Source organism: Nerophis ophidion, linkage group LG08 (assembly GCF_033978795.1).
Source record: "Nerophis ophidion isolate RoL-2023_Sa linkage group LG08, RoL_Noph_v1.0, whole genome shotgun sequence".
Classification (NCBI taxonomy): Eukaryota; Metazoa; Chordata; class Actinopteri; order Syngnathiformes; family Syngnathidae; genus Nerophis; species Nerophis ophidion.
In genome coordinates, this window is record NC_084618.1 from 16,370,829 (window position 1) to 16,386,464 (window position 15,636).

Here is a 15,636-nt window from a genome sequence, read left to right on the forward strand (position 1 = left end):
CTGTGTGACTGATCGCCTTTCTCTATGTCGTAAGCATGTCTCTTAATAGGAGCCTTTTTGGGGTCTTTACATAAACACACAAAAACTTGGCACGCCTCCCGCAGTCATATATCCCAGCATGCACCCTGCGCTTCTTCTTCTACGAGGGAAAAGGAAGTCAGCGGCTGCTAACCGTAGAAGAAGCGTGGAAAATGAAGTTGGCGGCTGATTACCGTAGTTGCGAGACCTCTTGTGACATGTTTTAATTCCGACACTGAAGAAGAAGAATTCGAGGGCTTCGTGGATGAGGAATAACTTAATAAAGTGAGCTTTACATGTTTATTTTGTGTGTTGTGTTGTGTGACATTAACGTTTGAGCAACGTTGAGTTATTGATATATTGTTATTGCTTTGCACTATTTCGAGACGTCGTTAATGGAGTCAGTGTCGCTGCTGTTGTCAGTGACAATTCCTGCTTTCCTGAAATCATCTCTCTCAATAGGAGCCATTTTGGGGTCTTTATATAAACACACAAATGGAAATGAAAACGGCACACCTGGCGCAGTCATATATCCCAGCATGCACCGCGCACTTCTCCTACGGGGGAAAATAAAAACGGCGGCTGTTTACCGTAGTTGTGAGACCTGTTGTGGCTCAATATCGGTCCATATATAAGGCGCATCGGATTATAAGGCGCACTGTCAGCTTTTGAGAACATTTTAGGTTGTTCGGTGCGCCTTATAGTGCGGTAAATACGGTAAATGTTATATTTTTATCAACATGTGCTAGCAGGGACCCTGCCATTCAAAACTAGGCTGCTACATTAGTAATGATGTTTTGAGGAATTGACGAAAACGGAAACAATACGGAATGAATGCCATTGTCAGTTAATAATGCCAACACGTGTTAGCATATTAGCTTATGCTAATGACGCTAGCTTGGAAATCTTTTGGCACCTCACGATTTCGATTAGAAAGCCATTATTGATGAATCTTTACTTTACATATATTGATGCAGTTTTACATTTATTTTACTTTCACTATGTAAGTATTTAAACAGTTGAATTGATTACAACCGCGTTTATTAATTTAATGCGTGCAAAAGTGCAACATAAGTGACCTAAAATAAAGGAGCTGGTCAGCCTCATTTTAGAACTGTCTGCATTAGTTTATTTACACTCCATTAATCAGCCTCCCCGCCTCCTATATGCTCTTACTATACAGTCTGGCATGAATATGCCGCCTCCTCCTGAGTAAATAAATCATAGTTTTATGTGTTTGTGTCCCCTCGCAGGTCTGCTGCATAGCTTCCCTGCACCAGCCCTGCAGTACTTCCCCCCCCGGATGGTACGGCGCGGCGGAGAGCCACAAATCACCCAGAAAAGACGAAAGAATGAAGACCAGCTAGGCGATCGTCTCTAAATAATCGCCCGGTGTCCCGCGCAGATGTGCGGCGAACACGTCCGCATCGCACGCTAACCGACAAGTAGCTTTTTTTTTCTTTTTCTCCTCTGCACCTCGTAAAATCTTAAGGACGTCATGAGCGCCGAAGGCTATCAGTACCGGGCTCTTTACGAGTACAAGAAGGAGCGCGAGGAGGACATTGACTTGCACGTGGGGGACATATTGCTGGTGAGCAAGGGGGCGCTGGCGGCGCAGGGCTACGCCGACGGCCTGGAGCAGAGGCCCGAAGAGATCGGGTGGCTGCCCGGCTTCAATGAGAGCACCCAGGAGAAGGGCGACTTCCCCGGCACGTACGTGGAGTACATCGGGAAGAAGTGGATCTCGCCGCCCACGCCCAAGCCCAGGCCGCTCAGACCCCTGCCGGTGGCTCCCGGGGTGTTCCGGGCCGAGGCCGACTCCGACTCGGAGCAAGGTGAGTGGAATCGCTAAAGAAATCGTGTAATGCAGAGCTGGGCAAATATTTTGACTCGGGGGCCACGTTGAGAGAGAAAAATGGGGGTGCCAATGTGTACGTGTGTATTAATAATATAAACACATTTAGCTGTAAAAAACTGCCGTACTGTATGTGTTTGGCTCCTTTTTTTCAGGAATAGAAGTACCAAAACATCCGACAGAATTCTAAAAACGTTACGACGGACCACCTAAAAAAAATTGAATTTCACAGTTTTTTACTGAATGGGACACCGAAAATGTTCATGAACATAAAGAAAGAGGGATTTATAATCCAATTCAAATCAATGTTTAAGTAAAAAAAATTTTTATCGTAATGAATAACCAATAAATTTTATTTTAATTCTTCATATTAGCTTCTGTTTTTTCGAGGAAGAATATTTGTGAAATATTTCTTCAAAGTTGTTATCATTAATATTCATAAAAAATATTCTGGCAAATCTAGAAAATCTTTAGAATCAAATTTAGTCTTTTGAATTTCTTTTAAAATTTTTGTTCTGGAAAATGTAGAAGAAATAATGATTTGTCTTTGTTAGAAATACAGCTTGGTCCAATTTGTTATATATTCTAACAAAATGCAGATTGGATTATAACCTATTTAAAACATGTCATCAAAATTCTAAAATTAATATTAATCAGGAAAAATTACTAATGATGTTCCATAAATTATTTTTTAAATTTTTTCAGAAAGATTCGAATTGGCTAGTTTTTCTCTTCTTTTTTTCGGTTGAATTTTGAATTTTAAAGAGTCAAAATTGAAGATAAACTATGTTTCAAAATTGTATTTAAATTTTTTTCCTGTTTTCTCCTCTATTAAAACGTTCAATGAAGTGTTTTTTTTCATCATTTATTCCCTACAAAAAACCTTCCGTAAAAGGAAAAAAATGTACGACGGAAAGACAGACAGAAATACCCATTTTATATATATTTATTTATTTATTAAAGGTAAAGTGATCAAATTGGCTATTTCTGGCAATTTATTTAAGTGTGTATCAAACTGGTAGCCCTTCGCATTAATCAGTACCCAAGAAGTAGCGCTTTGTTTCAAAAAGGCTGGTGACCCCTGGTATAATGCACATGTTCCTTGACTGCACTTAAATGTAGAATTTATGTAGAATATAATTATATTATTCATATATTATTTATTATATATATATATATATATATATATATATATATATATATATATATATATATATATATATATATATATATATATATATATATATATATATATATATAATATATGTTGTGTATTATTTATTTTTATTATTGTCTATTGTGAGCAAACTGTGGTGCTGAATTTCCCCGAGGGATCAATAAAGTACATTCTATTCTATTCTATTCGAAAACTAATAATGTAGAACATCCGGCAGGCCGGGTTAAAAAATCTTAATGGGCTATATTTTTGCCCAGGTCTGGTGTAACGGAAATATCCGCAGAAGAGCCGCAAAGCAGCGCCAACCGCCATTTTTGTACCCTAAACTCCACAACGTATGACAATTAGACTCGTCATCGGTTTCCATAAAAGTTATGAGTTTAGGGAAGTACATCAAACTTAATGTTCCCTTTTTGTTTGAGTCACTCTGACGCAAATGGATGGGGGAAAAAAACTACCCGGGGAAAAACTGCAATCTTTACCTTTTTTTTGGTTTTTTTTATACAGCTTTAGAGAGGTTTGACTCTCCAGTTGTTTTTACTGCACAGTACGATGTTAAGACTTCACCGCATTAACACGTATCTGTTTATTAATAACTGGGTTTTTATTTGTGATTTTAAAAAAAACAAAACAATGTAGAGTGCGAAAACCAAATAAATTTTTCCCCTAGGAAATAATGCAAATCCAACGAATCTGTTCCAGATGTCCAAAAATATGAACACAGACAGTTTTACAAGAAGAAAAAATGTAAAATACATATAAACGATGAATGAAATCTGCTAGTTTGTTCTGTGCAATGTTTAATGGAATGTTAATCGAGACAGGGTGCAATTGTGACGAAATGTTTTTGTTCAAAACTGTATGGTATTATATGACTCTAAGGTGAACTACTGGAAAATGAGCTTAAAAAGTGTCAAATTGGCTGACAAGGTTAGCCCGCTAGTTTTAGCGCGCTAGCAGTTCGCTGACTTTGCCACCGTTCAAATCGGTTGAGAAATGTGGGCTATGTAGTCGTTTATATATCGCCAATTCATTTTCAACAAGGGAACATTTCTGGTAGCCGGGTAATTTTCGAGACCGGGAAACATGTCTGCTTGAGTGTGCAGGACGAGTGGAGTGTGTGGATGTTGGAACGGTTTAAATCAGTTGAGAATCATGCAGAGGTTCATATTGGCCATTCATTTAGCATTAATGCCCTCAGTGGGAACAGCTGGCATACAGAATTTGTGATTATGTGGTTAAAAAGTATGAAATAGTGGGTAAATGCTAGCAAAAACACTAACATGCTAACTAGCCTGCTAACAGTTAAAATGCTTCTAAGATGGCGTCAAGTAACAGAACCCACGACTATTATATTAAAAAGAACTAATGAAGCTAAAATACTAGCATAAAAAGTTAGCATGTTAATGTTAGCACGCTAGCGTTAGCATGCTAGTAGGCGAACAGCTAACGTACGTCTAAGATGGCGCCAATGAACAAAACCCATTAAAATGTACATAATTAGCTTAAATGCTATCTTAAAACGTTCGCATGCTAGCAAGCCTCTCTAAAGTGCCATCTTCATTATTTATACTCTCCCGTTCCCGTTCCACGCCGCGAGCCTCAGGGGTCTCAGACGGCCATGTTTGCGGCGGCCTCCCTGCAGCTGCAGCAGTTTCTGGGGCGCTTGTGAAATTCCTGTGCCGCGGTTTTGCCCAACACCCCGTGAGGGGCGGCCAATGTAGCACCGGGAGAAGAAAAGTCTCTGTGTCCTGGCCGTGGCTCGGGGGCCCCTACAGGAGAGAGCTAAAAGGCTAATGTGTGCAGAGGGTAAGGACTCAAGTGGGGGCGAAGCTTGGGAGGGCCCTTCATGCTCCAGGGGGCTTTGACGAGGGGTCCTCCGCTCATGGGGCCCCCGTTTCTTTCTTTTTTGTTGTTGCTCCCGGTGATTTATTGGCCGGCACCGAGGGATCCGCTCCTCAGCCCCCCCCACCCCCCTTCTCCTCCCTCGCTTTCTCCTATGTTTGGATAGCTCCTGGAGCTGGGGGGGCTGGGGGAAAAGGGGCCACGGGGGCTTACATGAGTGCAGCAGATGTGAAACTATTCTGCCTCCGTTCCCAAAACATGAAAAGTGTTGCTCCTTCTCCTGGGCCTCCTCTCCGGGAGACTATGGTCCTGCAGGACTCGCTCACGTCGTCTTCGTTAACACAAAGCGAAACATTAAACACTCATATTTTAGTCTGCTTTAGCCATTTTTTCTACTCGAGAAATTGCCGCTGGCAGATATTTATATCTGCCATAGGAATGTGAAAGGGGGGGGGGGGGGTTGGAGGATGAGCAAAATACAGACTATATCTGATTGTTAGGGTTAAATCTTGGGATCGGCAGTAATACAGCATCAATCACAACACCCGTTTGACCAAAAGACAAATAGTGTCAGTTCCTTTGGAACATGCATACGTTGCAATTGCAAAGTAACATATTTGCAGTGTTTCATTACAGCATGTCTGAAAAGGAGTAGGAAGAAGCAGAGCTTATTTAATCCTACCCATATTCACGTTTTAGCGTGCGTATGGATGTATGTATAGATGTATGAATTTATGTATTTATGTAAAGATGTATGTATAGATCAGTGTATGTATGTATGTATAGATGGATGTGGTATGTATGTTTGTATGTATGCATACATCTATACATACATGTATAGATGTATGTATAGATCAATGGATGTATGTATGTATGTATGTATGTATAGATGGATGTGGTATGTATGTATGCATGCATGTATAGATGTATGTATAGATCAATGGATGTATGTATGTATAGATGCATGCATACATCTATACATACATGTATAGATGTATGTATGCATGCATACATACATCTATACATACATACATCCATCCATACATAAATGATAAATTGGTTGTACTTGTATAGCGCTTTACATCTATACATAGATAAATACATACATACATCTATATATACATTTATACATACATACATCTATATATACATACATATGTATCTATACTATACTATATCAGAACCAAGTAGAGCCATCTCTTAGCACGTACAAATGTGGCTGAAAACACTCCTACAGACCTCACACATGGGACGGTTTAGCGAGTACGAATTGTTGTAGTTACATTGTAAAACTTACAAACGTTGCGTGGAGTCAAAAACGGAGAATACATACGAGTAAAAACGCTACGGACGGCTAGAAGACGGGACGGAACTTGTACGCTCCAAACAGAGGAGCCATGTCGCACCGTAGTGAGCAAACTTGTCCAAAAGATGGCGCCACAGCGCGAACAACACACATTTTCAGTGTCTTTGGTTGTTTTTTTTAAAGTACACTATATTGCCAAAAGTATTTGGCCACCCATCCGTGTGATGAGAATCAGGTGTCCTAATCCCTTGACTCGGCCACAGGTGTGGAAAATCAAGAAACTGTTTCTACAAACATTGGTGAAAGAATGGGTTGCTTTCAGTGATTTCCAGCGTGGAACCGTCATAGGATGCGAGCTGTGCAACAAATCCAGTCGTGAAATTTCCTTGTTCCTAAATATTCTGGGTTTGGAGGTTGCCAGGAGAACGGTACATTTCGGACTGCATTGCGCCGAGTGTGAAATTTGGTGGAGGAGGAATTATGGCGTGGGGTTGTTTTTCAGGCCCCTTAGTTTCAGTGAAAATAACTTTGAATGCTCCAAGATACCAAAACATTTTGGACAATTCCATGCGTGTGGCAACAGTTTGGAGCAGGCCCCTTCCTCTTTCAACACCAGTGCACAATGCAAGGTCTATAAAAACATGGATGACAGAGTCCGGTGTGGATGAACCTGACTGGCCTGCACAGAGTCCTGACCTGAATCCGAGAGAACACCTTTGGGATGAATAAGAACAGAGAGAGAGACACAACATCAGTGTGTGACCTCACCAATGCGCTTTCGGAAGAATGGTGGGAAATTCCTATATACACACACACACTCTGCAACCTTGTGGACCGCCTTCCCAGGAGAGTTGAAGCTGTAATAGCTGCAAAAGGTGGACCCCCATCATATTGAAGCCTATGGGTGAGGAATGGGATGGCACTTGAAGTTCATATGTGAGTCAAGGCAGGTGGCCAATTACTTTTGGCAATGTAGTGAATGTACAAAATAAACCACACAATGTTAGTACATCAGTCGAGGGAAATGATCACACTAAATAAATAGCATGCTGTAATTTGATTTTGATATAATTTTTTTATCTTGATAGATTTGAAAATTAACACCAATGAATTGACTGATGAACATTATCACATAATTAATTCAGAAAATATAAATAATGACAAATAAAGATAGAATACTATTAACTGCAACATGTAAGTGTAAAAAACAACAACATTATGATTTGTACATTTTGTAGTGTGCTTGTTCTATTTTTAAACAAAGAAATCTGAAGTTATCTTTATTTTAAAGTTATCGTGCCGTGATTTTACCAGTTCGGCCCACTCGGGAGTAGATTTTTCTCCGCGTGGCCCCCGATTTAAAACAAGTTTGACACCCCTGGCATAGAACCAGTGCGTCAATGTTAAAACGCAGCTGTCCTGAAACCTGGCGCTAGAAGCACAGCTCAACGGCCGCTGCTTCTTTTTTTTTTCCTTTTTTTTTTTTTTTTTTTTTTACAAGGTTGCACAATACTGCAAGAGAAAGTACATGTTATCTCAACAAGGCCCGGTGCATTGTGGGTGTTGGCAGCAGAAAGAACAACAAAAGTGTCTGTGCAGGATCCAAGAAGTATTTGCTTTATCAAGAAGTCTCCACGCTGTGTCTTATCGTCTGCCGGCCGGCCAGCCAAGGGAAAAGTAGCGTTGGGGGTCGAGTGCGATGTGCCGCTTCTCCTCGGCGGGGAACATTTGATGCTATCTTTGCAACGGACCAACTTGGCCGCATTGTTTCCTCTGCACTCGACTTTTTCTGAGCGTGGCATTTTGGAACAGCGTGATCCTCCAGGTCAGACATGCTGCTCCTCCCGTGTATTGAAAGCCTTTCTTTTCCCAGGAAAGGACCATAGTTAGACCCTGGAAAGGACCATAGTTAGACCCTGGAAAGGACCATAGTTAGACCCAGGAAAGGACTATAGTTAGACCCAGGAAAGGACCATAAATAGACTCCCTTTTTAGACCAGTTGATCTGCCGTTTCTTTTCTTTTCCTTCTATGTCCCACTCTCCTTTGTGGAGGGGGTCCGGTCCGATCCGGTGGCCATGTACTGCTTGCCTGTGTATCGGCTGGGGACATCTCTGCACTGCTGATCCGCCTCCGCTTGGGATGGTTTCCTGCTGGCTCCGCTGTGAACGGGACTCTCGCTGCTGTGTTGGATCCGCTTTGGACTGGACTCTCGCGACTGTGTTGGATCCATGATGGATCGAACTTTCACAGTATCATGTTAGACCCGCTCGACATCCATTGCTTTCCTCCTCTCCAAGGTTCTCATAGTCATCATTGTCACCGACGTCCCACTGGGTCATTATTGTCACCGATGTCCCACTGGGTGTGAGTTTTCCTTGCCCTTATGTGGGCCTACCGAGGATGTCGTAGTGGTTTGTGCAGCCCTTTGAGACACTAGTGATTTAGGGCTATATAAGTAAACATTGATTGATTGATTGATAGTGAGACCCAAGAAAGGACCATAGTGAGACCCAGGAAGGGACCATAGTGAGACCCAGGAAGGGACCATAGTAAGACCCAGGAAGGGACCATAGTGAGACCCAGGAAGGGAACATAGTAAGACCCAGGAAGGGACCATAGTTAGACCCGGGAAGGGACCATAGTTAGACCCGGGAAGGGACCATAGTTAGACCCGGGAAGGGACCATAGTTAGACCCGGGAAGGGACCATAGTTAGACCCGGGAAGGGACCATAGTTAGACCCGGGAAGGGACCATAGTTAGACCCGGGAAGGGACCATAGTTAGACCCGGGAAAGGACCATAGTTAGACCCGGGAAAGGACCATAGTTAGACCCGGTAAAGGACCTTAGTTAGACCCAGGAAAGGACCTTAGATAGACCTAGGAAAGGACCAAAGTTAGACCCGGGAAAGGACCATAGTTAGAACCAGCCCATGACTAAATCTTGTGTATCGCTGCGCTTGGTGCCACGCTGCCTGGCTGAAATGCGGTTCTCTGATTGTGTGGCTTTGTCACGGAGCAGCATTGTGCTAAGTGCTGATTGCTGTGACAGTGCCACGGCACAAAAAAACTACACTGATCGCTAATTTGCTCTGACGGACTCCCGAAACCTGTACTGCAATCGTAGCTTTTCCCCGTTTGTGGCGTGAACAAGTCTGGCGCCCTAGTTGTCAGCTAGCGATTGGTGCACTAGTTGTCGATTAACGCGCTAGTTGTCAGCTTGCGGTCGGCGCACTGGTTGTAAGCTTGCGACTAGCATGCTAGTTGTTGGCCAGCGATTAGCATGCTAGTTGTCGACTAGCGATAAACAAAGTAATTGGCAGCTAGGGATTCGCAGAACGGGTGACAGATAGTGATTAGCGCGTTATTTGATAGCTGGCAAATAGCACTCTAGTGTCCAACTAGCGATTAGCGCAGTAGGCTACTCAGTGGATAAGTGGTTAGAGTGTCTGCCCTGAGATGGGTAGGTCGTGAGTTCAAACCCCGGCCGAGTCATACCAAAGTCTATAAAAATGGGAGCCATTACCTCCCTGCTTGGCACTCAGCATCAAGGGTTGGAATTGGGGGTTAAATCACCAAAAATGATTCCCGGGCGCGACCACCGCTGCTGCCCACTGCTCCCCTCACCTCCCAGGGAGTGATCAAGGGTGATGGGTCAAATGCAGAGAATAATTTCGCCACACCTAGTGTGTGTGTGACAATTATTGCTACTTTAACTTTAACTTTAGTTGACAGCTAGCCATTAGCACGCTAGTTGTCAGCTTGCGCTCTGCGCGCTGGTTGTAAGCGTGCGATTGCCGCGCTAGTTGTAAGCTTTTAATTGGCACGCCAGTTGCCTGCTAACGAGTGGCGCGCAAGTTGTCGGCTAGCGATTGGCGCACTAATTGCCAGTTAGCGATTGTGGCGCTAGTTGTCAGCTAGCGATTGGCGCGTTTGCTGTCAGCTGCCGATTGGCGCATTAGCTGTCAGCTAGCGATTGGCGTTCCAGTTTCTAACCAATGATCAGGGCTCTAGTTGCTAGCCGACGATTAGCATCCTAATTGTCAACTAGCGATTTACGTGCTCCTTGCCAGCTAGCTAGTTTTTAGCTACCAATTTGCGTGCTAGTGATTAATGGGCTAGTTTACAGCTAGCAATCAATATGCTAAATGCTAGCCAACGATTAGAGCAGGAATAGTGCACTAAGGTAGAAAACAAAGATGGTGTTCAGCGTTTTCTTGCTAAAATGAGCGGACTGTTGAAAATAATAATCGTAGTAACATACTATTGGTTGTATTTTGTGAAAAGGATATCACCACAGAGTTGAGAAGGAGCAAAGATCTTCAAAAGTACTGAAATCGTAGCCGCGAGCAAACAAGAGTATGAACAGAATAGAAATTGCTTGTCAATGAAATTAAATTCATTTAAAAATGTCATACTTAAATAACATAAAGTTGAAATAAATTATGAAAATAAAGATTGTAAGACAGAATTTGGTTTTATTCTGAATCCGGTGAAACAGATTGGTGGTTCTAGATGATGTAAAGACTTTCAGGTGTTTATATATGTTTATACATATAAAACAATCACTGTAAACATTATAATTTAAGGGAAGAATGTATGACAAAACATAAATACAAGAGATGATATATATATTATAACAATGTTAATTATAATTAATGTATGTTATATATATCTAATGTATTCATACATATTTTATGTAGGATATAAACATGTATCCATAACCTAAACTTTTTTCCCCCTTCTCTGGGATTATATTCCCAGTTTTGATCTCGGACGTCTGGTCAGTTATATTCTATTACTGTTAAGCAAACTATGAATAATAAAACGTGTCCTTTATCATAGCTACACGTATGACAAAAAAAAAAAGCGTGAAAATGAGTGGTATTCAGCAAGCTAAGATGAATTAAATGCGCTGAATTGGAGCGGATCACCACTCCAAGATGGCGTCCCCGCGTCTCGTCAGTAGGCAGTAGCGCTCCATGCTGCTACTTTTTATAACATGTCTATGGTTACATGTCATTGTTTTGTGTATTGTTTCAACAAAAAATAAACTAAAGGTGAGTGCCCCTAATTGTAGACTCATTTAAGGAGGATAGCAACACTAGCATGTAGCTTAGCTAACTGTTAAAGTGCTAACATCAGGGGTGTCCAAACTTTTTCCACTGAGGGCCGCACACTGAAAACTCAAAGCAAGCGTGGGCCTTTTATTTTAAAAAAACAATCCAATATATGTAAAAAAATATATACATTTAGGCCTCCACTCAGGCTTGATCCCGGGGACCCCAAAGGGTTTTGGTAAAAATAAAATGTTAAAAATGTGTCATTATTCAGTATTATTATGTTTATTATTATTCAAGTTTTAAATCTTTAGATCAGGGATCGGGAACCTTTTTGGCTGAGAGAGCCATACAAGCCAAATATTTTAAAAAGCATTTACGTGAGAGCCATATCATTTTTGTTTTAACACTGAATACAACCATATGCGTGCATTTTTAAGAAAGACTAACATTTTTAGAGTAAAATCAGTATTTTATTCTTTTTAATAACATTGTTATTCTGAGGCTAACTGAAAATAAATAAAATACTTCTTACCATTAATGCAATTTCTTGAACAGGTGTGGTAAAATGTAAAAGAGTGTTTTATATTTTGAACGTTATTTTTGAGACTGTGATTACCAGCGGAATTATTCATTACTTATTGTGTTAAGCAATGTCAGCTAAAATTGATCTGAGAGCCAGGTGCAGTCATCAAAGGAGCCACATCTGGCTCGCGAGCCATAGGTTCCCTACCCTTGCTTTGGATAAACATTAGGTCTATATGTCAATATGACGTTTTTAAAGATTTAAGTTGTATGCTCTTTTTGTCAAAGAAAACCATGTTTTTTTTATGGAAAAAACCCCACAAAGTATGCAATATTTTCACCCAATAATTTTTTTAAGTAGAATATTTGAGACTATATAATAATTGGATCCGTAAAAAGGTCAACAACTCATAACACAACTGATTTTATTTCACTATTTTTTGTGCAATGACACTAAATAACAAAACACACTGATCCAAAAAAGGGTCCTCCTCATTAAAGTGTTTTTTTTTTGCTGTTTACTTTTAACACAATGCTCTCGAGATCAACTTCAGATCTATCCGCCAATTGTAAGTTTTTTTGTTGTTTATGTTTTTTGTTTGTTCGTTTAATGCTAGGGCGATACACAATATATATATCGCAGGTTTGCCTTCGTGCGATAAAGAAAATGACTATATCGTAATATTCGAGTAGACGTTCTCACGCAGCTGCGGGCATTACACGGTTGGTAGAGTGGCCGTGCCAGCAACTTGAGGGTTGCAGGTTCGATTCCCGCTTGTGCCATCCTAGTTACTGCCGTTGTGTCCTTTGGCAAGACACTTTACCCACCTGCTCCCAGTGCCACCCACACTGCTTTAAATGTAATTTAGATATTGGGTTTCACTATGTAAAGCCATTTGAGTCGCTTGAGAAAAAGCACTATATAAATATAATTCACTTCACTTCACTTCACTCTCCTTCTCTATCCTGTGTCTCCTCACAGACAAGCAGGCGCACATTCATACGTCACTTACTGTCACGTCATACGTATACTTCCTCGCCCAGCGGAAAGGTAGCGGCGTGGCTAAGGTTATGCTAGCGGGTTGTTGCGGAGAAAGGTGCAAATCTCGTAACAAATGAAGGAAGAATTAATTCCCAATAAAAACAGCACGGGGCCCATCGCCTGGCGGTGGTTCGGCTTCAAGCGGGAAAATGTCGAACAGACAACTTTAATTTGTCAAGTGTGGGGGGGGGAAAGCGTTGCTACCAGAAGTAGCATCACTGCTAATATGTAGCATCATTTGAAAAGTCACCTGCTCATAACTTTAATAAATACAGTTTTGGTAAATTGACTTAGTTGTGATTTCCTTTTCTGCATGAAAGTTTAAAAGTAGCTTATATGAATGCAGTATACTAGGGATGCACCAATTAATCGGTAACCGAATATATTTGTCCGAATATGGCAAAAAAAAGCCACATTCGGCCTTCGGTGGAATGAGTTAAGAACAAGGCCGAATAGTGGCGTGTGACGCAATTTTTTGACGCGGTGACGCAATCAACCAACGTTCGGTGACGCGGTGACTTTGGGATATGTTGCGTACCTGTATAAGTGTATGAGGTTACAAGCACACACTTATTGAGATTTAGTGGGTCCTCTGTTTACATTATTAGCCTATTGTGTAGGCTACCTGTATAAGTGTATGAGGTTATAAGCACACACTTATTGAGATTTAGTGGGTCCTCTGTTTACATTATTAGCCTGTTGTGTAGGCTACCTGTGTAAGAGGTTATAAGCACACACTTAATTGAGGTTTACTTGAGCCTTCTGTTTACATTATTAGCGCATCTACTGTGGCTAAGCAGACTTTTGCCAAAAGGACAATAATTCATTTGTTGTGGGTTTATCCACTTTAATGCACTTTGTTTTTTTTTTGGAATGCATGTTTTGTTTGAAGGCCTAATATAAATGGAAAACTTTGTGCTTTTTTTGAAAAGCAAAGGCTACTGGAATATTAAAAAAATGTCAATATTCAATGAAAAAATACTTTATTTGAAAAACATGTCTAAATATTTATTCTAGGCTATTTATGCAATATAAAAAAAATTGTGAAAACTGCATTCATTATTCGGCTTCGGCCACAAATTTTCATTTCGGTGCATCCCTAATGTATACACACAGAATCATCATACTGTTGTGATTATATGCATCAAGTGTTCATTCAAGGCTAAGGCAAAATATCGTCATACATATCGTATATCGTGATATGGCCTAAAAAATGTCACGTTATTAAAAAAAGGCAATATAGCCCAGCCCTATTTTAGGCCGTCCTTTAAAAAAAAACAGCTCAGTTTTTATATGGCAAACACAAAATATGCAACATTTGGGCAACATATCTCAAAGTGGACTAAAATTCAATGTGACGTAATTGGAACCTTGAATAGGTCAATAATTCATAATGACATTGATTTTGATTCACTATTATTATATATATTATATATATGCCCCAAGTGAAGGAGTTCAAGTACCTAGGAGTCTTGTTCACGAGTGAGGGAAGAGTGGATCGTGAGATCGACAGGCGGATCGGTGCGGCGTCTTCAGTAATGCGGACGTTGTACCGATCCGTTGTGGTGAAGAAGGAGCTGAGCCGGAAGGCAAAGCTCTCAATTTACCGGTCGATCTACGTTCCCATCCTCACCTATGGTCATGAGCTTTGGGTCATGACCGAAAGGATAAGATCACGGGTACAAGTGGCCCAAATGAGTTTCCTCCGCCGTGTGGCGGGGCTCTCCCTTAGAGATAGGGTGAGAAGCTCTGTCATCCGGGAGGAACTCAAAGTAAAGCCGCTGCTCCTCCACATGGAGAGGAGCCAGATGAGGTGGTTCGGGCATCTGGTCAGGATGCCACCCGAACGCCTCCCGAGGGAGGTGTTTAGGGCACGTCCAACTGGTAGGAGGCCACGGGGAAGACCCAGGACACGTTGGGAAGACTATGTCTCCCGGCTGGCCTGGGACAGCCTCGGGATCCCCCGGGAAGAGCTAGACGAAGTGGCTGGGGAGAGGGAAGTCTGGGCTTCCCTGCTTAGGCTGCTGCCCCCGCGACCCGACCTCGGATAAGCGGAAGAAGATGGATGGATTATTTTTTACAGAAAGAAACCGCTTTCATGGCAGCTTTGTGTTACATTGCAACATTTTCTTGTTACATTTTACATTTGCTCTTTTATACCACTTTTTATGTTTTAATTTTTTTCAATTGTATTTTTAAAATGTGCCGTGGCGCCGTTAAAAAATGGCCCCCGGGCCTCACTTTGGACACCCCTGGCTAACATAAACAGCCTGTTAGCGGTAGGTAAACTTCTGCAGCTAAATGACAGACAATAAGCAGTTATTTGGGCTTATTTTAAGATGTGTAGCGAAGCCTCCTTGCAGAAAGCTGTCATCTGGCTTTAGGACTATTTGGGCCTGCTCCCCGGGAGTTCGTGGACAATAACCTGAAATATTCTCCAAACATTGCGCAAGATCTCCCCCAACACCGAGTTACTGATTCATTTTCTAACTTTTGACTCCTGGCCGCCGAGCCACAGGATCCCGACTCTTTCCCTGGAAAAACAAACAGGCTGGGACAAACATTGCTCAACGCGTCCCTGCGGGCGTTTGCCAGCGGGGTCAAAGGGCGACGGACGGGACCCCGCTCCTCCGTCTTCTCCTCCGACGTGAACAATAGGCGATCAGATGGCGTGCGTCTCATTACTTGATTGCGAGCCGAGCGGCAAAGCTCCTTTAGAGGCCGCGCGGCGTCTGCGAGCAGGATTAGGCGGCCGGCAGACAGACTGACCGAGCGAGAGGTGCGATTAGAGAGTCGCGGGAGATGCCA

General features: G+C 41.9%; 1 protein-coding gene across 2 annotated transcripts in view; it reads left to right on the top strand.

The window, feature by feature from the left end:
- The window catches only part of pik3r1 (phosphoinositide-3-kinase, regulatory subunit 1 (alpha)), a 67,487-nt gene that overhangs the window by 6,259 nt on the left and 45,592 nt on the right, over positions 1 to 15,636 (top strand). Inside the window, exon 2 of one of the 2 annotated variants that reach the window (XM_061907860.1) lies at positions 1,272 to 1,853. In XM_061907860.1, the coding sequence (XP_061763844.1) occupies positions 1,517 to 1,853 (337 nt within the window). In that variant the 5' untranslated portion in view covers positions 1,272 to 1,516. Of the gene's footprint in view, positions 1 to 1,271; positions 1,854 to 7,886; positions 8,027 to 15,636 lie in introns of those variants that run through there. The other variant, XM_061907861.1, reaches the window with a different exon arrangement.